This window comes from Myotis lucifugus, unplaced genomic scaffold (genome assembly GCF_000147115.1).
Source record: "Myotis lucifugus unplaced genomic scaffold, Myoluc2.0 scaffold_16, whole genome shotgun sequence".
In the NCBI taxonomy this organism is placed as follows: domain Eukaryota; kingdom Metazoa; phylum Chordata; class Mammalia; order Chiroptera; family Vespertilionidae; genus Myotis; species Myotis lucifugus.
The window spans coordinates 4,320,837-4,343,112 of record NW_005871064.1 but is presented as its reverse complement, the minus strand read 5'-3'; the positions used below and the strand labels follow the sequence as shown (position 1 = coordinate 4,343,112).

Below are 22,276 nucleotides of genomic sequence, written 5' to 3'. Positions count from 1 at the left end.
TATGTACTGATAGTACAACGACCAATATAAAAGGTAGAGAAAAATATTTCAGGAGTCAGAAAAAAAAGGGGAGACACCTATTCTGGGTGTCAGAGAAATCTTCCCAATGGAATGGACTTTCTTCTGGACTTGGAAGAATGGGGGGATTTTGGAAGGTAAAGTTCACATGGATGGAGGAATGGCTCTAGGCCTCTCTGGCAGCACAAACTTCTGGAACAGCAGGTCCCATGTGTGTCAGGGCAGACCATATGCTTCCTGAGGCCTCTATCCAGCTTCAGCCAAGTCCATGTGAGCCCGATCCTGACGCACCTGTTCTGTCCCTTTTTTTCCACCAGTTGCATGACCAATGAGTGGCCGCCCCCTGAAGGAGATGTCTGAAACTCACAGCAGTCCTCTCCTGGCAGAGCCTCTTTCCAGCAGATACAAACTCTATGAGTCTGAGTTACCCAGCCCTACCTGGCCCTCCAGCCCTCAGGATACATACCCGGCCCTGCCCCTCCTGGAAATGCCTGAAGAAAAGGTGAGGAATGTTTCTCCTAGGATGTTTCCCAGGTGGGGTGGGGGTGAGGGTTGGGAAAGGGTAGTGAAAGGTGCTATTTTCCCAACTCCCCAATGCCTGTGTTATATAATGCCACAGAGGGGCCATTGTTCAGGAAGATTCTGTCCCGAGTCAATACATGGTCACTCCCATGATGAGTCCTACTTGGCCTAAGATGAAAATATAGCTTGTGTGCAACATGATTTTAAGGACAAGAAATGTACACACTCATACACCAGTCTTCCGACCAGGCTCCAAAATCTTGCCCCTTAGACTGTCCCCCTGAATTACCTATTGTCTCCAAAAGGAAGGCCTTCATTCAAATGCCAGTCTTTATTTTTTTATGCATTTTTATTTATTTCATCAAGAAAAAGAGAGATAGAAACATCAATGATGAGAGAGAATCATTGATCAGCTGCCATCTGCACGCCCCTTACTGAGGATCGAGCTCACAACCCAGGCACGTGCCCTGACTGGGAATCGAACCATGAACTCCTGATTCATAGGTTGATGCTCAACCACTGAGCCACACTGGTCAGGAAATGCCAGCTTTTAGCACTCCTTAAACACAATAGCACAGAGGTAGTCTGGCTACTAATACAGTGGAGAGGGATACAAGCCAGCAATAACAAACCCTGGGGAAAGAGAAGAATCTGATTTCCAGAGTTGCCACACTATATTATTTAAAACATCCAGTTTTCAACAAACAATAATGAGACATGCCAAGAAATAGAAAGTATGGAACAGGGGAAATAAAGCAGTCAATAGAAACTGTCTTTGAGGAAGCCCAGACATTAGACTTACTAGAAAAAAACTTTAAATCACCTTAAATACAATTAAGGAACAACAACAAAACATGTCTAAAGAGCTAAAGGAAAGTATGAGAAGTATGACCATAATATCTCACCAAATAGAGACTATCAATAAAGAAGGAATTATTTTTAAAAGAAATAAGTAAAAAACCTGAAGTTGAAAAGTATAATAGAAGTGAAAATTTGCTAGAGAAGCTCAATATCAGATTGGAGCAGTCAGAAGAAAGAACCAGAAAATTTAAAGACAAGTCAATTGCTGGCATGTCTGTCTAATGACTTTTCTGAACTAATTCTGGATAGTATATATTTTTTATCATTTCTAGCCACTGATGTCTTGGCTCAATTAACCTACTGGTCAGCCAATGATTCGACAGACATATTCTAAGGGATCTGTGTGCATGTTGGGGTATATCTCCAACACTGAGGCAGTTTTCAACTCTACCTCATCCTGCACTTTCTGCTTGTACAGAGACTCAAACTCAGCCAGATGAGAGCGTAGGGACCTCTCAGTTCTCCTTTGAGCTTGCACACTGTCCTGGTCATGTACCAGCCCTACACATACATGAGGCCTTCTAGATTCACAGAGATACCCCCAAGCTTTTCCAACCCCCCTTTGGACATCTCATTCCTCAGTTTATCTGTTTAAGCTTTTGACTAGCTCATCACTCTCCCCAATTGTTATCCACCATCTTGGGCACAATTTTTTCCACTGCTCTCATTGCCTTAATGGAGGAAAAAACTTTAGGTGTATAATTAAAATATAATGCAAGCCATGTGTGTAAGTTAAATTTCTATGAACACATTTTTAAAAAGTAGAAAGAAGCAAGTGAAATTAATTTCAATAATATATTTTACTTATCCTAATATATATGAATATATATAATATTATTTCAATATATAATCAATATAAAGTATCATTGAGATGGTTTACACATTCTTTTTATACTAAGCCTATAAACTCACTTAAAGCACATCTCAGTTTAGATTAGTCACATTTCAGGGGCTCAATAGCCACATGTCCTGTTAGCTACTATATGGGACAGCACAACTTTAGAGCAAGGAGTCCTGACCGAGGGGTCCACAGATAGAATTGCGGGGTAGGAATTTGGGGGGGGGGTAAGTAAGTCATCTTTATTTTTCTTAACCTCCAACAAACTTTCACATTTACTTCAATTAGGAATACAAGAAATGAACAATAGTCATATTAGCACATGTGAGATTTTTGTCCTTGTCACAGATTGGGTTCCCCTAGGAAGCTGACTTGGAGATTTGCATATAAGAAGTTTGCAGGGGTATGGCACTGGGTCAATACTTGCAGAGAAGTAAGGCAGCAGGATTAGAGAAGAAGCTGGGCTGTGATGCAGTCACCGTAGAGGCCTCGCTGCTCCTGTGGTGAGCGCTGGAGCTGGGGTGGCCCTGCAGTGATTCTGAGTTAGAGTGGAGAGGCCCCAGGTATTCACTCCTCACTACCCTGAAGTCATAGTAGGTATTGGATCTGCCACGGCTATATGTGTATCACAGTCTTTTCTAATATTGTGTTTCAGTGTCATTGGTTTTCTTTGTAATGCTACTTACTTTATTCATTTCCAAACATTTACGTTCTGAAAGGAAGTCCACAGGCTTGCCAAGTTGCCAAGAGGGATCCCTGGCACAAAGGGTTAAGAAAGGCTGCTGTGAAGAATGTGTAGAGATTCTGGGAAGAGCTGGTCTGAGTGGGGCAGTTGGGGCACCGTGAGACACAGTGCATATTTGTCTTTGATCCTTTATATCAAAAAGAAGAAAACCTGGCAACCTTCTTTATCCCCAAATGCTCCTGCTCTCAAAAAGCTAAATTATCTGTATTTTGTCATGGCTTCTCCTGAAAGGATCTCCGCTCCAACGAAGGGAGCCACATCGTGAAAATTGAAAAGCCCAATGAAAGGAGTAAAAGGAGAGAAAGTGGGGCAGCCCACCGGGGCTCGGCAGGCCAGGGAGGCATCAGCCTCTTCCAAGCAGTGAGCTACCTGACAGGCGAGATGAAGGAGTGCAGGAGCTGGCTGAAAGGTAAGTCAGTGCCCAGGGAAGAAGCAGCCGGGCCAGGCCAGTGGGCCAGCCCTGCCTCTGGCTTGGAGAGAGGGAGCTGCTCCCTCACTCAGCCATGGTGAGGGCTCCCACCGATGGGGTGCGCCAGCCCTGAGTTGACTCTGGAAGGCTTAACATACCCTAATAACTTGGAATTCCCAAGGTTTTGGAATTAAATGCATTTCACTCACTTTAATTGTTTGAAAATCCTTCACTCCTTCAGGGAATAATGGAATAGCTTTTGGACAACCACTTAGCATATAAGCCATTTCCCAAACAAGCTGATTGGTCATTCTTTCACTTTTGCTGGCTGTGTATTATGTGCCAAGTATTGGCATCACCCCACCAATATTCCAGAGTTTTTTCTTTATAATGTCTTCCTTCTCATCATTTCCCTAAACTAAATGCTGCAACAAACACGCCTCACCTCCCTGCCCCCACCCGTACGGGCTGTACTGGAAACCAACCCAGAGAATGAGATCGATTGTATGTTCCCTCTTCTGGACCTGGCTTCCTCCAGGTCCTGACTCAATACTATTGTCACAGCTGTACTAAAATCACTTCTTTCCCAGCTTCCTTTCTCCAGACTACTGCCTCTGCTGCTCAGATACCAGCCCTCAACTGAATCATACAGCACCACATAAAAAGAGCTTCCTTCCCTCTCCACCCCTTCCCTTGGATCAATAAATTTCCCTTGGAATGCTCCTGGGGCTTCCTTGCCAACCAAGCCAATGGCTGGAACGGCATTAAATTGGTCTCAGCATGGTGCCTCAGTGTGTAATGCAAAACTAGCACCCATGCGGACTGATTGCCAGGCCACTCAGAGATGGGCTGGGTGCCAGGCTGAATGAGGGGAAGTGTCCTGGCTCAAGCATCCCTGTCTGCCTTGGTTGCCATGCCAACCAGTGGTCCAGCAGGGAAGCACAGGCTGGACCCTGCTGATGGCTCTGGTTCTGCCCGTCTCTTTCAGATAAGCCGCTGGCCCTGCAGTTCACAGACTGGGTCCTAAGGGGGACTGGTCAGGTGATGTTTGTCAACAACCCTCTCAGCGGGTTCATCATCTTCATAGGGCTCCTGATCCAGAATCCCTGGTGGACGATTGCTGGGGGTCTGGGGACAGTGGTCTCGACCTTAACTGCCCTTGCCTTGAGCCAAGACAGGTGAGTCCCTTTCCATGCTGGTCTTGGGTCTTGAGGCAGACAGGTGAGAGGTGATTACTTGTGTGGTCAGCCTACCTTATCCTCTCAGCCAGGCCGAGGTCTCCTGAGTCTCAGCTTTGAACAGGTCATTGGAGATCCTCACAGAATTAAACCGCTCCTACGCTCACAGCAAATGACAGTGCCAGGCTCCATTTAACCGTAGAGCCTTCTGGAAACACTTCCTCTGTGGCAGGTGCAGAACATTTAGGCAGTTCTTCCCTCATGGAGCCTGCAATTTAGTTGAGGGGGACAAGACTAACAGGCAAGAAATGTCTTCTAATAATACAGGACCGTATGTAATACAGAGTTTGGAAAAGGCAAATTTAAGTCAAATATGCATCCGAATAAAATCCAATCCCTCAACTTGGCTTCCAAAGCCTCTCTAATGCACCCACACTGCCTACCACTCAACGTCACACTTGTTCCCAATTGAGCATTGTTGCTTCTGCGTATCTAATCCTGCCATTCCCCCAATCCCTCCTCCTCCAGGGAGCCACCCTGATTGCCCCAGTGTACTCTGACCCTTCCTTTCTCTCTGAACAACCACAGACCATACCCCATTACTATATTAGATGGTTCTCTAATTGCTTTCTGAGTTTTCTCTCCTTGGATATGTTCTAAGCATGCCCAAGATGAGAAGTCCAATCCAAATGTTCCATATTCCACTCCAGTTCCTAGAAAAGATTTGAGCTTCATTACTGATAGGTCAGTACCGTGTCCTACACCATAGGTGCAAAATTCTAGGCACCTTACATACGCATTCTTCCAAAGAGCCATGACTTCACCACTGCCCACAATGAGCCACTGACACAGTCATATATCCGGGTCAGAACCTCCACCACTGCCCTCCACCACCACCCCTAGTATCCCGCCCCCATCACCACAGCCCACTGGTCCGGAGACTGTACTTTACAGATAGTAACCCAAAGTCAGCAACACTGATGCTGCCGTGTTGTGATGGAACATGATCCTAATGAAGATCCTTTGGCATTGGGGTTGAACCTAGTTTTATAGTTTTGATGGTCAGAACAGGAGTATAAGGTAATGGGTTTCCTCCTGAAAACCAAATCCGGAAGCCACAAGACTTTTGGCAGAGAAGAGTTCTAAGAGGGCACTCTCCACAGGGAAGGGCAGCTATGGGAGCAACCCCTAGGGCTCCCCCAATTTTATCTCCCCAAGGCTTCCTCATTTTATTCCCACTGCCGCTGCTATACCCCGCCACTGGTGCTCCGGGACTTCACAGGTATGGGCCAGCCATCTTTGCTCAGTTTGCCTGAAGCAGCTAGAATGTAAAACAAAAAAAAGTACTAATTCTAACACCAAATACAAATGAGAAAATAGAGAGAAAATGCAAGCACAATGAAAAATAATTATTTTTCCAAAACATGGATTTCTGCTTCTCTAGTCCTGAGGAGATTCTGAACACCCCCTTCTCTTCCAGCCCCCCATCTACAGCTGCCCCTGACCTCCACTCCCAACCACCCCCCTCTCTCTTACACACACACACACACACACACAACTTCCCGGTGTCACACCTCAGATTTCTTTCAGATTTCCCTCTACATGTAGCAATCTGAGGCTCCCCTGAGAAGGAGAGTGCAGACACAAAGACAAAAGTGCATAATTTAATTCTAGATCAGCAAAGGTAATCAAGGCGCACACAGGTGTGTGTGTGTGTGTGTGTGTGTGTGTATCTGGAAGGTGCTGGCAACTATGTGATTGCCCGACATCCATCAAATAAACTGACTCCTCTGTGAGCAGCAGGAGAGAGGGACAATGAGGTGAAATGCAGATTACTCTGCTTCCCCCCAGGTCCGCGATCGCCTCCGGACTCCACGGGTACAATGGGATGCTGGTTGGACTGCTGATGGCCGTGTTCTCCAAGAAGTTTGACTATTACTGGTGGCTTCTGTTTCCCGTGACCTTCACCTCGATGGCCTGGTGAGATGCCTCATTGTTTCTGCTCCCAGACCACAGAGCCCCAGGATGACTGCTGTGTCTTAGAATGGACAGGGACATGCACCGTCACGAGGCTCTGTCCTGAAAGACATTGTGAAAGTCCATGAGTTCCAAGAGGATCATGTTTGAATCTGGAGTGACAGGGATCCTTTAAAGCAACAAAGCACCGCACATTTGGTCTCGTGCTGATAGTCCTCCTTGCATGACAGGCTTCATGAAAAAGGCTGACATTCATTTCCTACATGCACAGTGCTAAGCAGTGTAGGGCTATTATTGTCCCCGCATACAGAAGGAAAGACCAAGGCACACAGAGGTTACATAGTTTGGCCCAAGGTCACACTCGGTAAAAGAGATCACTGCTAGCCTTCTGAACCCAGAGCCTGCACTGCTAAACCACAGGCTCTATAGTAATCATCTATCCTGTGGCTGAACCAAGATCCAAAAGCTGAAAACTCGCTGGTGATAGATGCATAGAGCTTTCCTGGACCAGTGCACCTGTATTCAGAGCATAGAGCCTTTGATGAGAAACATCAGCTGAGATCTTACTGTGAAATCACCTCATTTTGCAGAAGGAAGGTAAAGTAAGGTGGGAGCATATTAAGAACTATCCACTGGGTGCAGGGTGTGCGAGGCCTTTTACTCGTGGGGGCCTTAGTTTACTTGCATCCGCACCAGGTCTGCAGGGTCCGAGGGCGCCTGCTGAATGCAGAGACAGGAGGCCTGAAATGAACCCGTAGCCTGCAGCCCTGGGCTCACCTCCTCTCAGACATGCTGACTGATTTTTAACATCTCTAAGAAGTAAATGGCTTTCTTTGGTTTCAAAGTCTAGAGTTACTAAAAGCAGTTAGTTTAATGTAGTTTAAGTACTGTTCCATTACTTTTTAGTAGTGCTTGCAAATAAATTACTACATTAAGCATTCCAGGCAACTTATGTTTTTTCTTGGGGCTTCTTTCTTAATCTATCAGGACAAGCAGCTAAAGTAGTCAATTCTATGGGGATTTCCTTAATATCCCCCACGGGCCTCCATGTAAGGAGTAGGAGGACTTGTCCTTATTTGCATACATTTGGTTTATAACTGCACAGATTAAGCCCCTTGGCACAGTTCCTCAGCCACATCACACTGGGTGGCAATTTGTCAGCCCCACCCTTACTTCCCAGTTTTAAAGATAAACACCACTGAGCGCCCTACTCTGGGCTGAGCTCTGTGCTACTACTGTAGTTGTTCACTTATCTCACTGAGTCCTTAAAAGCCAATCCACAGCATAGGTTTTAGCAGTGTCATTTTCCAGGTTTGTCCAACAAATGTTTGCTGAGTGCCTGCGATATGCATGGACTATTCTAGGTGTTGGGGACCATTGTGAGCAAGAGAAGGTCTCCATCCTCTTAGACCTTACATTTTTCTTGGCAAAAATAGAAATAAAACACATGAACCAGTGAATTAAAAAGATCACTTCAATGTGTGATAAGTACTTGAGGAAAATAAGATGGGGCAAATGAAACAGATAGTGATTCCAGATGGGGATGTCAAGACACCATTTTGCAGAGGGGTGTTTGACCTAAATGACAAGAAGGTGCCTACCATCTGCAGATTTGAGTGAAGGATGCTGCAGGCAGAAGCAGCACATGGACAAAGACCCCAACTGGAGACATGTGATGTGTTCTAGAAACAAGACCAGTGGGGCTGAAACCCAGAATGGAGCGGGGCAGAAGGTGAGGCCAAAGTAGATGAGGGCCAGACCCCATATGCCTCGTAGATAAGTGAGCCTTTGGATTTTCATTACAACTGTGATGGGAAGCAGTTAAAGGGTTTAAGCAGAGGAGTGATGCGATATGGTTTAAATCTAAGCAAATCACTCTGCTTGCGGTGTGGAGGATGGGTTCCAACTGGACAAGAGTAAACACTGAAGGCATAGTGAGTTGTTTGCTACAATAACCCACAAAGGATGAGAACAGTCTAGAATAGGGTGGTATCAGGGAGGTGGTGAGAAGTGGTGGGGCTTGGCTATTAGGACTTCCTGAGAGGCTGTGGGGTATGGGGTTTGTGGGGGGGGGGGGGTGACTCAGATACTCCTATAACTTGCCTGAGCACCTGGGCTGATGGAGAAAACTAAGAAAAACAGGTTGGTGGTTGGAGACAGGGTGCAAATTGAGGGTTCTGTTTAGACATGAAACTTTAAACTTCCAGTAGAGATGTTGAGTAGGTCACTGGATGTGCAAATCTGGAACTTAGTGATATGGTCAAGATTTGGAATTCAGAGGCAGATAGAAGATATTTTTTTGTTCATGGTACTAAAGATATTACAGAGAGAGAGAGAGAGAGAGAGAGAGAGAGAGAGAGAGAGAGAGAGAGAGAGAATCTTCTAATATTTAGAAATTGGCAAAAGAGAGGAAGAACAACTGACAGAGAGTTGTGAAGGAGCTGCTGGAGAAGCAGGAAGAAAACTGAGGATGTGCAGTGTCATGGCAACCCAGACAGAATGTTTCAGCCTAGTCAGAGGGTCCAGCAATCAAATGCAGGGAGCAGGGGATGACTATGGATTTGACAAGATAGACGTCACTGGTGAACTGAATGAGAGTCATCTTCATGGGGAGAACTCTGATTAGAGTGGGTTTAGGAAAGCACTGGAGGAGAAAAATTGGGGTAGCAACGATAGATAATACTTCTGAGGTGTATTGCTGTAAAAGGAAAGAGAAATGGGGCAATAACTGAGCAGACATTAGATTAAAGGGGGAGGGCTTTTAAGGTAGAAGATAGTAGAATATGTTTGTGCATTTATGAGGAACTAGAATATGTTTGTGTATTTATGAGGATAATCCAGAGAAAAAGGAGAGAATCACAGGAGGGAAATCTTTGAGATAGATTGGTTCCCTAGGTACAGGGAAAAGAATTTGCCTGATAAAGGAACAGGAACACATCCATCATGTGAAATAGGCAATGAGGAGAGCATGTGGACACAGGGCAGTTGAATGTGGCTCTTTCGGTGGGGAAATGAAGCATTTCTCATCTTGTCATTTCTATTTTCTTAATGAAGTAAAGCAAGGTGGTTAGCTGAAACTAAAGGAAAGCAGACATGGAAGTTGAGGAGAAAAAAGGAGATGTGAAATACTTGTCTCAGCAAGTTGGAGAATTAATTGGCTAGGGATGTGAACAGGGTTTTCAGGCCGTCTTAAATGCCCATTTGCGCTTCAGTCATTAATTAAAAGTAGACCACTCAGCCGGATCCTATGATTTCATGTTTTGTCCTGAGCTCGCTGAGTGTGGAAGACGTAGGGTGTTAGGTGTCCAGGGTATCCGGTCCCTTCAGAGGAAACAAAGCTAAAGAAGATTAATTACCTAATGTTGCTCACTCAGCCTGTAGTTAGCATTTGCACTCAGCTCTTTCTCCAAAAATCTGTGTTCTTTCCAAGGAAGAGGCCAAGAAGAAAGGAAAACACAAACAACTCAAGGTGTCATTTTCACATGGTGGTTCCCAGAGTAGTTCAAAGTATTTTAACTGAATCCAATCCTGTGTGCTCTCTATGTACCATGTCAGCCTCCTCCCAGAGGCCAGACTCCTAAAACACTATCACAGCTCAGCATAGTAGCCATTGCACATCTAGATGAGCCAAAGACAATACATGATATTTTGTAAGAATTACATTTTGGTTCACTTTATTGGTTTAACTAACAAAGAAATGTTTAAATTATTCTATAAAGTTTTCTATTCAAGACAGTTTTATATTATTTTTAAATTTTGTTTCTCAAAGGTGCGGCCTTAAATTGAGCATCCTGTTCCCAATCACAGGTCAATGGACTGCTTGAGTCTCAAGAGAGCCAGGAAGGACCGTATCAGGGAGAGGGGACAGTAAATGGCACAGCGGTTAGAGCTGAGGAGATGGTGTAGCTCTAGGAATGACTACAGTGATTAACCCTTTGCTTCTTCCATCGTCAGCCCAGTTCTTTCTAGTGCCTTGAACTCCATCTTCAGCAAGTGGGACCTCCCAGTTTTTACATTGCCCTTCAACATCGCGGTGACCCTGTACCTGGCAGCCACCGGCCACTACAACCTCTTCTTCCCCACAACACTAGTGGAGCCCGTGTCTTCGGTGCCCAACATCACCTGGACGGAGATCGAAGTGCCCTTGGTAAGTTACCCTGTGGCAGATGAGTTTGGACCCCCTGATCCCACTGCAGACCTTCTCTCTAACTGATTCGGGCATTCCCCAGGCTCTCCGCTACTCTACATGCCCCTCCCTCACATGACGGGTCTGGTGGAGAAGAGGACGGGAAAGGGTCACTGCCACCTTCACATGGTCTTTCAACAAACCTTCATTGAAGCCCTAGCTGGTTTGGCTCAGTAGATAGAGAGTCAGCCTGCAGACTGAAGGTTCCCAGCTTTAATTTCAGTCAAGGGCATGTACCTCAGTTTCAGGCTCAATCCCCAGCCCTGGTCAGGGCACGTATGGGAAGCAACCAATCTCTCTCTCTCTCTCTCTCTCTCTCTCTCTCTCTCTCTCTCTCTTCCTTCTTCTTCTTCTTCTTCTTCTTCTTCTTCTTCTTCTTCTTCTTCTTCTTCTTCTTCTTCTTCTTCTTCTTCTTCTTCTTCTTCTTCTTCTTCTTCCCTTCCATTCTCTCTAAAAATCAATGGAAAATCCTCAGGTGAGGATTAACAAAGCAAAAAAAAAATTTATTGAAGACCCAATCCATGCCCTATCCATGAGGCATTGTCCAAGTGATAGCTGCAGTGATGTGTGGTATTGCCAGAGAGAAAGGCCCCACCCATCTGTATTGTGTGACTGTACAGTTCATCACTGAGGGGACCAGGGTGGAAAGGGCCACAGAGAAGAGATGGCTCTGGTTCACCTTCCAAATAAACAGTTAGAAAGTGGTAGAACCCAAATCCACATACCCTGAAACCCAAACACACTCTCTGAGCTCCCCACCCAACTACCACTCTGACAACAGGCTTCTCTTCTACCATCCAGAGCTGATTTGAAGACTCAATGCCATTTCCCTCTTTCTCTTTAAAACAATGAGGGGAGTGACTTCCTTTTTGTTGAACAGGCATGTTGTTGTTACATGAGGATTATCCAGAGTATGAGGAGCCTGGCGCTCAGTAAATTTCCACCACACACCTGACTTCCCCTCACACCAGGGTGTCAGCTATGGCCTGAAAAGCAGCGGGGAGGGGAGGCAGGCCTCCTGGGACCATAGTTCACCAAGTCCCTGTAGAAGGAATCTTCATTCTAAATCCAGGCTTCTTTCCAAGTCAGCTTGTTTCCTCATTCCTCTCATTCTTGGCTGCTTGGGCTTAAAATCTGTGTTCCCAGATGGAAGGTGGGAGCCCAATTCCCCTCAGCATTCCTCAGACTTCAGGAAGTCGTGGAATATTTATTGAGTAGCTTTCCAGCCTGTTCCCCCACTTAAGCTGAGGTCCCTGGACTGGCACAAAGTGTTTTAGGTTCCTTTAAATAACACAAGGCCCCTACCCTGTCATTCCTTGCACAAGTCTGTAGGGTCTAGCCCAGGCAGTGCTTGGTTATTAAAAGGCCACCTCCTCAGAGACAAGGGTGGACAACTCCTAAAAGCTCTGGGAGACTCCTCAAGCAAAAATAATCAGACTAACTGCAGAATCCAATCAAGTTGTGAAAAAAGTACAGAATTTCACCAATGGGAGAAAGACAATGAACTCCCAACATCTACAATAGATTGTCAATAACTAACCCATTGGTCCCCAAACTCTGTTGCACATGCAAAACCCCTGAGGCCCAGTCATGCTCCATACCAGTTAAATCAGGAAGTCTGGGAGGAGCCAGGCATCAACATTGTTTGTAAAGATATGTAGGTGGTTCCTGTGTATGCGAAGTTTAAAAACCACCGAGCTATTCAATACATGTTATTAAGCACCTATTAAGTACCCTGCCACAAGGGAGCCCTGTCCTCAAAAAGGTCATATGATCTGGTAGTGGAAAAAGAGTTTGCAGGATTTTAAAGCTGGAAGATCATCTGCTGGGCCATCTTCCTCATTAGAGAGGACACCAGAGCCTAGAATGAGGAGGTGACATGCCCATGGTCACACAACCTTGTACAGAGCCCCCCTGAAAGCTATAGCCCTCAAGCCCCAGGCCAGGGCTCTCCCTACCCTGCCGATCTCCTTTCCTTCCTCTTTGCCCTCAAAGGACAGCCAGAATGTGGGTGATTCAGCTTGAGCGGGAAAAGGCCATCTGACATCACTGCCAGTTAATCATCTTCAATTCCAACATCACCAAATGACGCTCAGCGCAGGGACGGTTGGGCTTTGTGCTGTTCTCCAGACGTTTTTCACATTACTTTCTTCAATGCTGAGTGCTCCTCCTTCCCAGGGCCTCCTAGTCCCCAGGCTAACACTGAATGTGCAGCAGCCACCAAGAGACTAGGGGTCAAGCTCAGAGGCTGTAGCTTGGGCTTGGCCACCAATGTGCTAAGTGACCTTTGGACCATCATCCATCAAAATGGCCTTGAATGGTCCCAATATTCCTGGAGTATTTCTAGGATTTCCTGTATTTCACTGAAATCCCCAATGGTAATCTAGAGAGGAGGTTCCCTCAAAGTAGAAGCCATGTGTCCCTCAGAAACACCCTGCCCAGCCCCTGGGTTGGGGAGCCCTGCTTGGCTTTGCATGAGCAATGCTCAGATGCCTGCAAGGTGGTGGAGTGAGGAGCTATTTGTTCCAGGTCACACCCTCCCATCTTCTCTCACACACTGGAGGGCACAGCCATACTCCCGTTCAGCCCCATTACCCACCCACCCCCCAGGAATGGCTCAGTCCTGGCCCCGAGTCTGGTCTTTGCATGACCAGCCCACACTCCAGTGACCTGGATTCTATTTACTTTGCAGCTGCTACAAGCCATCCCCGTCGGGGTTGGCCAGGTGTACGGCTGCGACAATCCCTGGACAGGTGGTGTGTTCCTGGTGGCTCTGTTCATCTGCTCGCCACTCATCTGCTTGCATGCAGCCATTGGCTCCATCGTGGGGATGCTAGCAGGTAGGACAGCACCCCTCTCTGCAGGGATCATTTTCCCACAGTCATTCTCACACACACATAACAAATACTCTAGACTTGCTATCTTCACTGGAGTTCATAAACACTATCAGGTTACTTCTCCATTTCTTGACTCTCCAAAAGGAGCAGATTGCAGTAGCAGGACACATGGAGAGATGCAAGGGGACAAAGACCAGTAGGCTTGCAGACTGAGCCCCTAGGAGCTAAGGGTAGAAGCAGAAGCTGATAGGCAGGGGTATAAGTGAGCCAACACTTTGAAATGTTGAGTAAGCTAAAAGAAAAAATAGTCTCAAAAATTGTATTGCCACTTGAAAATGTAACTTAGTATGTCTACATATATGTATATGTGTGTGCACACACCTATATATGTGTATGTGGACAACAGAGTCAGAAATTAGAGTTCGGGGCATTGGGAATAGGAACCTATTGACTCATTCCAATATTTTGAAAAAATGTCTTAGAAACAGAACTTTAAAAAAAAGTTATCTGGAAAAAATTTCAAACTTATCAAAAATAAAAGTAGCTCAAGAGGCACTCATAATCCTTTACCCAGATTCACTGATTGTTCACATCTCTCCCATTTTGCTGTATCACTTCTCCATCTCCATATGTCTATATATGCACATTCATGCTTTTTCTCAACCATTTGAAGCAGAATGTTTTCAATTGAAATCTTTCTTGCTAAAAATGTATCCTTTCTGGCCAAAGAGAGGGCTGGAGTCCCATGGCCTTGCCCTCCCCGCCACCCCCCCCCCTCCCACCCTGGAAGTAGCCATAGATCTGCGTCAAATCTTTGAAAACCAGCTTGGAAACCACTGCTCTCTTCCCATTGCTGGTTTCCAGAGACCAGGCACCATCTGTAGAGGCTCCTTTGATGGGTAGCTATAGCAGGTGTCAGGGGGAACGGCTGGAATGAGGCCACCCTGGTCCCAGCACCAGCCACAAGATGCCTTTGTGCTGTGACCCAGAACCAACCAGAAACACCACACCTTATCCCACAGCCCTGACAGTGGCCACGCCCTTTGAGAGGATCTACATGGGCCTCTGGAGTTACAACTGCGTCCTCACCTGCATTGCCATCGGGGGCATGTTCTACGCCCTCACCTGGCAGACCCACCTGCTGGCCCTTGTCTGTGGTGAGTATTTGGGAAAGCTGACAACCAAGTCACTCTGCTATTCCTCCCTCCCCGAAACCCACCTTTGGTGATGAAACCCATGGTGACCACTAATCAGAAGTGAGCAACAGTGATAGAAGGACCAGTGGCTTGGGTCTTTCACAGCTGGGCGACTTGAGGTGCCTCCTCCGTCACATAGTGCATTCCTACTCTCAATAACTCTTCATTCAACAACGATTTGTAGCGCACCACTAAGTGCCAGACCCCAGGCGAGGCATGGAAGACACAGTAGTGTCATGAGGACATGGTCTAGCAAAAGAGGAGCCATTGCACAGTTATTAAGGTTGTGATGTCTAAAAAGATTGTTGGAAAGATCTAATGAGATGGTGTACTTGGGAGCGTTGAGATCTAAGAAAAATATAATATAGCTCTATGGAAGCTTGAATGTGTAATAGTAAAGACAGAATGCTGTGTCCAAAGAGAAATTGAGCTCATTATATCTGCATCCAGCACCACACTCTGTGCCATATAAACATATGAACCCTCCCAAGATCACTACCAGGCATAGATTGTCAACCCATTTTACAGATGAAGAAATAAGACTCAGAGGGATTAATGAACCTAGAACTCAGCTATTAATGGCAGATTCAAACCCCAATCCCATCTTTCCATCAGCCTTTCTGCCCTGGTTTGCTTACATTCTCTGGAAACAGCAGGATTTTAATAAGCAAAACTAGAGACAGGGCAGAATAGCATCCAGGAGAGCTTTTCTTTTGTTTTCTCCCACTTCAGTGTGGAAATGCTAAATGACTTCCATGCCCCTTATATCCCCCTCAGCATAGCACAAGGGTGGGCATGGAGACAGTGACCTCAGTAAATATTTGTTAAATAAAAAGCACCAGGTATTTTGAGGGTCAGATTGGGACTGCCTTTGGCCTTCAAAAAAGTGGCAGGTTCCTGTGGCTAGAACCTTCTGGGGAGGCTTCAGAGGGAGGTTGAGGTTCATCTCAACACTTTCAGGGTGGGATCTGGACAGGCAGAGAAGGGAGAAGGTGTCCTGGAAGAGAAACAGAGAGAGCAAAGGGGCAGGGGCAGAAGGAACTTGTCCAGAGGCACCAGGGGTATGGAAGCTCTCCCTAACTGTCCTGGTGGCCCACATCCTGTGGTTGAACCCAGGTGACTGGCTCCTAGGAATGAGCTCAGAGAACCAATAAGGTCCAACTCTGATGGGACTTGGTGAAAGTCCAATGGCATCATGGTTGCTCAGAATCTTGGACAGGAGGGGCCTTATCTGGAGCTTATATAGTCTGACCACTCACCCTACAGACAGGTAATCATTTAGGCCTGTGCTCAACCATCTCAAAGTCAGTGTGGACAAGTAAAAGATGCTTAGTGACCCCTGACTCTATGCAAGGCCACCATGGAAATGGGAGGAGATAAAAGGATATGTAAGTTTTACCCTCTGCCTTCAGAGAATGCACAGTCTGGTGGGAGATGGGCCACATGTCAAGATGTGGTGTAGACACTGAGGCTGCTGGAGACAGGCTGAGATCCCTGCTCTTGGAGAGGGTTAGGGGTGGGCCCTGGGAGCTGACTCAGTGATCCTTGTTCCTCTGCAGCCCTGTTCTGTGCGTACATGGGAGCAGCCCTCTCCAACATAATGGCAGTGGTAAGTTCAGACTCTCCTGAACACTGTGCTCTTCCCTAGCCAGGGCTTCAGGATGTTTGGAGTCTTGAGGAAGAATCCTGAGGGGGTTATAGTAGCCAATACTCTGCACAATGCCTTTGTCAAGGTTTATCTAGGGTTTGTCCTGAGAAGCACTGGCAACTGGGTACAGTTGCCTCTGAAGTGTGCATGGTGTGTGTGTGTGTGTGTGTGTGTGTGTGTGTGTGATGCAACCAATAGTGGAGAACAAGGATGCACAGATAGGATGGATGTTGGAGGCCATCATTTCTAGGCCAATTTTCAGCTCCATCATTAAAAGATTCTGGTTGTGTCCAAAGATGACAACACCTCAAATTCATAGACCAACTCCTCTGTCCTTATGACTCCAGAAACCAATGCTGTCACTAGGAGAGGTGTCCCAATCTCAACCCCTACCACATCCTTCTCCCCCAGGGTCCCTGGAATCTAGGAACATTTTCAGACACCAGTGCTTTTGCTTCCAGGTTGGTGTACCACCAGGCACCTGGGCCTTCTGCCTCTCCGCCCTCATCTTCATGCTCCTGACAACCAACAACCCCGCCATCTACAAGCTGCCCCTCAGCAAGGTCACCTACCCAGAGGCCAACCGCATCTATTATCTGACCTTGAAAAGCACTGAAGAAGAGAAGTCCTCCAGCGGTGACTAGCCAAGTTCTAGGCAGAAATGCTCTTTGCCTGAACCTTATTCTGCTCCCTGTGGTCTTGATTCTGGGTCAATCAGCTACAGCACCTCTTTCTTTGCCTCTCCTTGCACCTGTGCGGAACCAAACACCAACAACTCTCTTTCCTGATGCTGGTTTTCTCTCTCTGACCAAATTGCCATAGCTATCCATCATGTGACATTAGAGGAAGTTGGTAACAAGCTTACTGGAGTTAGAAGGAAGGCATGTGTTTTCAAAGTCATCGACTTAAAACAAGAACATTATTTGTTTGTATTTAGTATTTGGGAAAGGTGATTAAGAAATAATCTTGTTGGCATGTTTAACTAAATAATAGATGCTGTAAAATTGATCTTAATGAGTGGTGCCTGGGCAGACACAGAGTGAGTAAAAATTCAGGGGACACATGCAAAGAATTGAAGGCACCATAGTACACAGAGTTACTGGCTGATGGGCACATACAGCTGTGCATAAAACCTTACACTGATAACGTTTTAAAATTGAAATAGGGACAACTAGGGCACTGGAAGTGTCTAAATAGGGAGTCTCAAACATTTAGTGGTCGGAGTAAAGGGCAAGGTGATATTCCATAGTAGGAAGGAATTAATTAATTAGAATCCTACATGTGACTTTTATTATAAAGGGTAAGTGTTTCTCAGTGTAACTCAAACCAGCAACATTGGGCAGAAATTTCAGTTGAGGAAAATCCCTGAGCTCATTTGTGAATAGCTGGGGAAGTTTATTCCATTTTCTTATTTGCTTATGGGTATTGGAGGCTCTTTGAGATCTGATATTTCAATGGTTAACCTTGACTTTACATAAACAAACAATTATTCATGAATTTTATAATTTGCCTTCCCAATTAATACAGTAACTACCTTGCATTTAGTCTTTAGTTGTATATAGGTCAGGAGTTGACAAACTTTTTCTGGAAAGGGTCAAATATTTTTGGCTCTGGAGGCCATAGTCCCTTTTGCAAATACTCAACTTTATTGTTGTCGTGAAAAGTAGCCTGGGATGGTATATAAATGAATGGGAGTGGTTGAGTTCAAATAAGACTTTATCAAACAGACAGCAAGCTAGATGTGGCCTCCGAGCAGTACTATGTCAGTGCCTGCTACACATAGTCAACATAACAATGGTCAGGCATGGATGGCAGTCAGCAGGCCCAAAAGATACCACCAGGTTCTATACCACAGACATGTACCTGCCGGGTGATAGTGTGAAAATTCTTAGGAAGTAGAGGGGACACAAGAAAATGAGATTAGTATGACCAGACTCGGGAAGATGCACCCTGATACCCTCAGAGAATGACAGACCCAGTGATGTGTACCAGCAGGTGCAGATTTAACCGTCCCTCCTTCCACACAGATGTCTGGGAACACTCCTAAGGCTCACCGTCCTCCAATTCCTCACTCTGTTTCCCCCTCTGCCAGCGGGCTCACCACCGTGCAAGGAAGAAAAAACCATGACCCTTCGGAAGCCCAGGAGCTTCCAGCAGCAAGAGCAGGGAGGCTCATAGAAGCTCAGGGTTGGCAGGGAGTGTGAAGGCCAGGTAGTCCCCCATCCTGTGATGCAGAGGCCTCTATAGGAAGCTCGGGGGCTCAGTTCCCAGCCAGGCTTCCAGCCAGGGCACAATTACCCAAAATCGAAGGGAGACCCCAGAGTATTCCAACAAGAGATAACAGAATCAGAGATACCCCGCTAATTGCCCTAGGAAATCGCCTCTTCTCTCCATTAAGCCCTTGAAAAGCTCCGCCCAAGAACTGAACTGTCTTTTATTGGATTTCCGGGAGAGGAAAACTAGGTGGATATGAAAATTCTCTCAGCTCACTTGGGTAACTTTATCTCCTCCCCTCTCTTCTCTTCCCTCCCCACTTCGTAGTTTGTCATTTATGAGGTAACACTTGGATCACAGGGATCTAGGTTTTGAGGGGGGGTTTTTCCTCCCAAGTTTCCACTTTAACAACTCCCCTCCCCTCCAGGAATGAAGAATTTAACTATATTACAAGATGCCAAACTCATTTGAAGACAAATAGATAAAAGTTAAGTTAGTCAGGAAAAGGAAAAAAATATGCCCGGCAAGTCTGGAAAAACCACAGGGCCCCAGAAAGTCTATTATACACTGTGACCAAAATGGCCAGATATTTACGTAGAAATAGAAAAACAAATTATCTGCTAGTCTGAGCAGAAGTAAAAATCCCCAGGCCTCTGAGAAGTCTGCCCCGTGCAGATCACACTGTCTACAGGCCACGGACAGATGCCCAGATGTCCTCTGAAGTGGCACAAATAGTCTCAAGGGACAGGAGAGCTCCTGGAGTGACCTTGCCCCACCTTCACCAGCACTTCCCCATCTCACTGACGCCCTGAATGAGTAGAGGCAGGAGACCTAAACTTACAGATTCTCACCACCAGCATGAGGTTGCAAGGGGGCAGGCCACTGATATTGTCTACTATCACCCCGAATACCAACAGGGGCTTTTGGGAAGCTGAACATAAGTATTTGTGGCCGAACATTAATAAGCAGTCATTAAAGAGAGAAGGAATATAAGTGTGGGACTGGGGACTTTAGAGGAAGCACTGTCTTAAAATCTCTTTTTTTATCACGCACACCCCTTTTCCCTGTCCCCTCCCCAAATCTTATCGTCTCCTCTCCCTCTGGCCTCACCATCTCCCCCTCCAATTTTCATCTTCTCTGCCACATGGAAGAGTTTTATTGTCAGCGTGGAACAGCATTGTCCTGCTGTATTTTTAAATCATGGATCTCGAATCATCTTTCCAATCACTTTTATGGTAATTGACATAGTCAAGTTTTCTACTTCTTCTTGGTCAAACTTGAGAGTTTGTTTGCTGGGAAATAATCTATTTTCTTTAGTTTTAAATTGTTGATGCCATAGAGTTATTTATAATGTTTTCATACTGTTCAATCTCTTGTGTATCTGTGGCTTTGTCTCCTTTGTAATTTCTAATCTTATGTGATTTTGCTCTCTCTTTTCCTTAATCAGGTTTGTGAGAGATTCGTCCATTTTATTGGCTTTGACAAGGAAGCAGTTTGAAATTAATTTGTTATTTCTACTTGTTGTAGTTTGTTCTTTATTTTATTGATTTTTTTCTTGTTTTCTGGTGTTTTGTTTAAATGTTCTCTTTTTTTCAAGTGTTTTAAAATTGATGTAGAGTTTCTTCATTTTAGATCTTTTTCCTTTAATGACAAAGGCATTTTAAGGCTATTAATATTCCCCTGAGTACACCTTTACCTGTGTACTGTAGGTTTTGAAATTAAATATTCTACTTTTATCAGTTTTTAAATAGTTTTTAATTTTAGTTTTGATTTCTCTTTGATCTAAGGACTATTTAAGAATGTGTTTCTTAATTTCCAGCACTTAGGATCTTTTTGATACTTTTAAACTTTCTTAACCTAGTTTTATTGGATTGAGACAGAGAATATGGCCTGTAAAACCTCTATTTTAAAATTTTATGAAATTTCTTTGTAGTCAATTACTTGATTGATTTTGGACATATAAAATGCAAATTTTTATTTGAAAAAAAAGACATTAAATTGATTTATTAATTGCATCATTCAATTATTCTATGTGCTTATTTATTTTTTGTCCATGGGATCTTAATTATGAAATGGGTTTATTAAAATTCAACTATAATTGTATAGCTTACTAAACTCTTTGGTATTTGTAAAACCTTTGCCTCATATATGTAGCAGCTATGTTGTTTGATGCCTATTGACTATCATTGATTCTTCATCGATTTTATCTTTTACTATTACAACTGCTCATTTTATGCTCATTAGTGCTTTTAACCTCATATAAGCTTATAAATGTTGCCACACCTACTTTCTGATATTTTCTTATACCTTTGTTTTAATCATTATTATTTTCTTTTAACTATATATCTTAAAAATAACAGAGAGCAATGTTTTGTATTTAACCTAATCTAAGTGTTTCTGTAATTTAGTAGGATAATTGAACCCCTTCATATTTATTGTAACAATCAATATGCTTCTTTTATTTATTCCACTTTGTTTTTACTATTTACTTTTTGTTTTCCGAACTTTTCTCCTTTTGCACATTCGATTATGTTACTATCTTTTTCTTTCCTTTGTTCATTTTGAAGCTCTGCTATATTTCTCCCATTCCACTAGTGGTCACTGTTTCTTTCCCAATGCTCATAAGCAAAACTGTATTTCTCTGTTGTTATATAAAAGCAAGACACCAAATAGTTTGCCCACACGAGCTACCCCATTTTGCCAATGCTCCTTGCTCACCCTGTGGAATGAAAACCTTTATACTACTTTCACTCCTCCCCAAGGTCCTCATCCCTAACACACTTGCTTCTCCAATACTTTCCACCTCTAGATTTTGCCGAGATCATTATTTATTTTTCCCCTTGCAATATTTCTCTTTAAAAAAAAAGGAATTCTATCATTGTGGCTTTGGAGTTTATTATTTATATTGGGCATGTTACCTTTTATCTCTGTGTTCTCTATTCATCACCTTCCCCTGTTTTGTGATCTTGGTTCTTATTCATTAATTACCTGTTTAGAAGTCCTTCTTTTTTGTTTTCTTCAAATAATATATGACAGAATACAGGTGACACGTTCTCTGACTGTCTGCATGTCCACAGTTTCTTTCTCTTGCTAAGTGAATGGCATTTCAGCTGGGGTGTCTGGGCTATAGCCTTTCCCCTCAGTTGTCTGGAGGTATTGTGTCTTCATTTTCTGGCTGCCAAGTGTTACAAATAAGAAATCTAATGTCAATATCATCCTTTCATTTTATAAACAACCTGCTCTTTCTTTCTAGAAGGTTGTAAGATTTTCTCCTTATCTTTGGAGTTCAGGGATTTTCTGAAGTTAAGCCTAAGTCTTTTCCCAACAATACTGCCTTTCAAGCTGCAAACTCAAGTCTTTCTTCAGCTAACGTTTGTCTGGTTAGTGCTTTTCCTGTCTCTCTTCCCTTTTCTATTTCTGGAATGCCTATTATTCATTTGCCAGTTCTCCTTGGTCTCTGCTCCAAGTTGCTCTTCTCCTTCGCAATGTTTACCATTTGTATTTTTGCTCTGCTTTGAGATATTTCTTCCACCTGATCTTCTAGACCACTGACTCAGATCCCAACAGTAGCCTGTCTTTTCTTCAATTCAACAGATAAGTTGAATATTTTAGTTCAAAAATCATGTTTTTCATTTCACAGTATCTTT

The 22,276-nt window shown here is 44.5% G+C and overlaps 1 protein-coding gene across 1 annotated transcript in view; it reads left to right on the top strand.

Annotated features, from left to right (window-relative positions):
* Positions 1 to 346: 346 nt before the first annotated feature.
* The window catches only part of SLC14A2 (solute carrier family 14 member 2), a 44,471-nt gene continuing 22,541 nt past the window's right edge, over positions 347 to 22,276 (top strand). The window contains exons 1-9 of the mRNA XM_023750810.1: positions 347 to 520; positions 3,216 to 3,393; positions 4,382 to 4,571; positions 6,423 to 6,551; positions 10,503 to 10,695; positions 13,427 to 13,574; positions 14,594 to 14,728; positions 16,327 to 16,376; positions 16,877 to 17,051. Coding sequence (XP_023606578.1) covers positions 347 to 520; positions 3,216 to 3,393; positions 4,382 to 4,571; positions 6,423 to 6,551; positions 10,503 to 10,695; positions 13,427 to 13,574; positions 14,594 to 14,728; positions 16,327 to 16,376; positions 16,877 to 17,051 — 1,372 coding nt within the window. The remainder of the gene's footprint in view (positions 521 to 3,215; positions 3,394 to 4,381; positions 4,572 to 6,422; positions 6,552 to 10,502; positions 10,696 to 13,426; positions 13,575 to 14,593; positions 14,729 to 16,326; positions 16,377 to 16,876; positions 17,052 to 22,276) is intronic.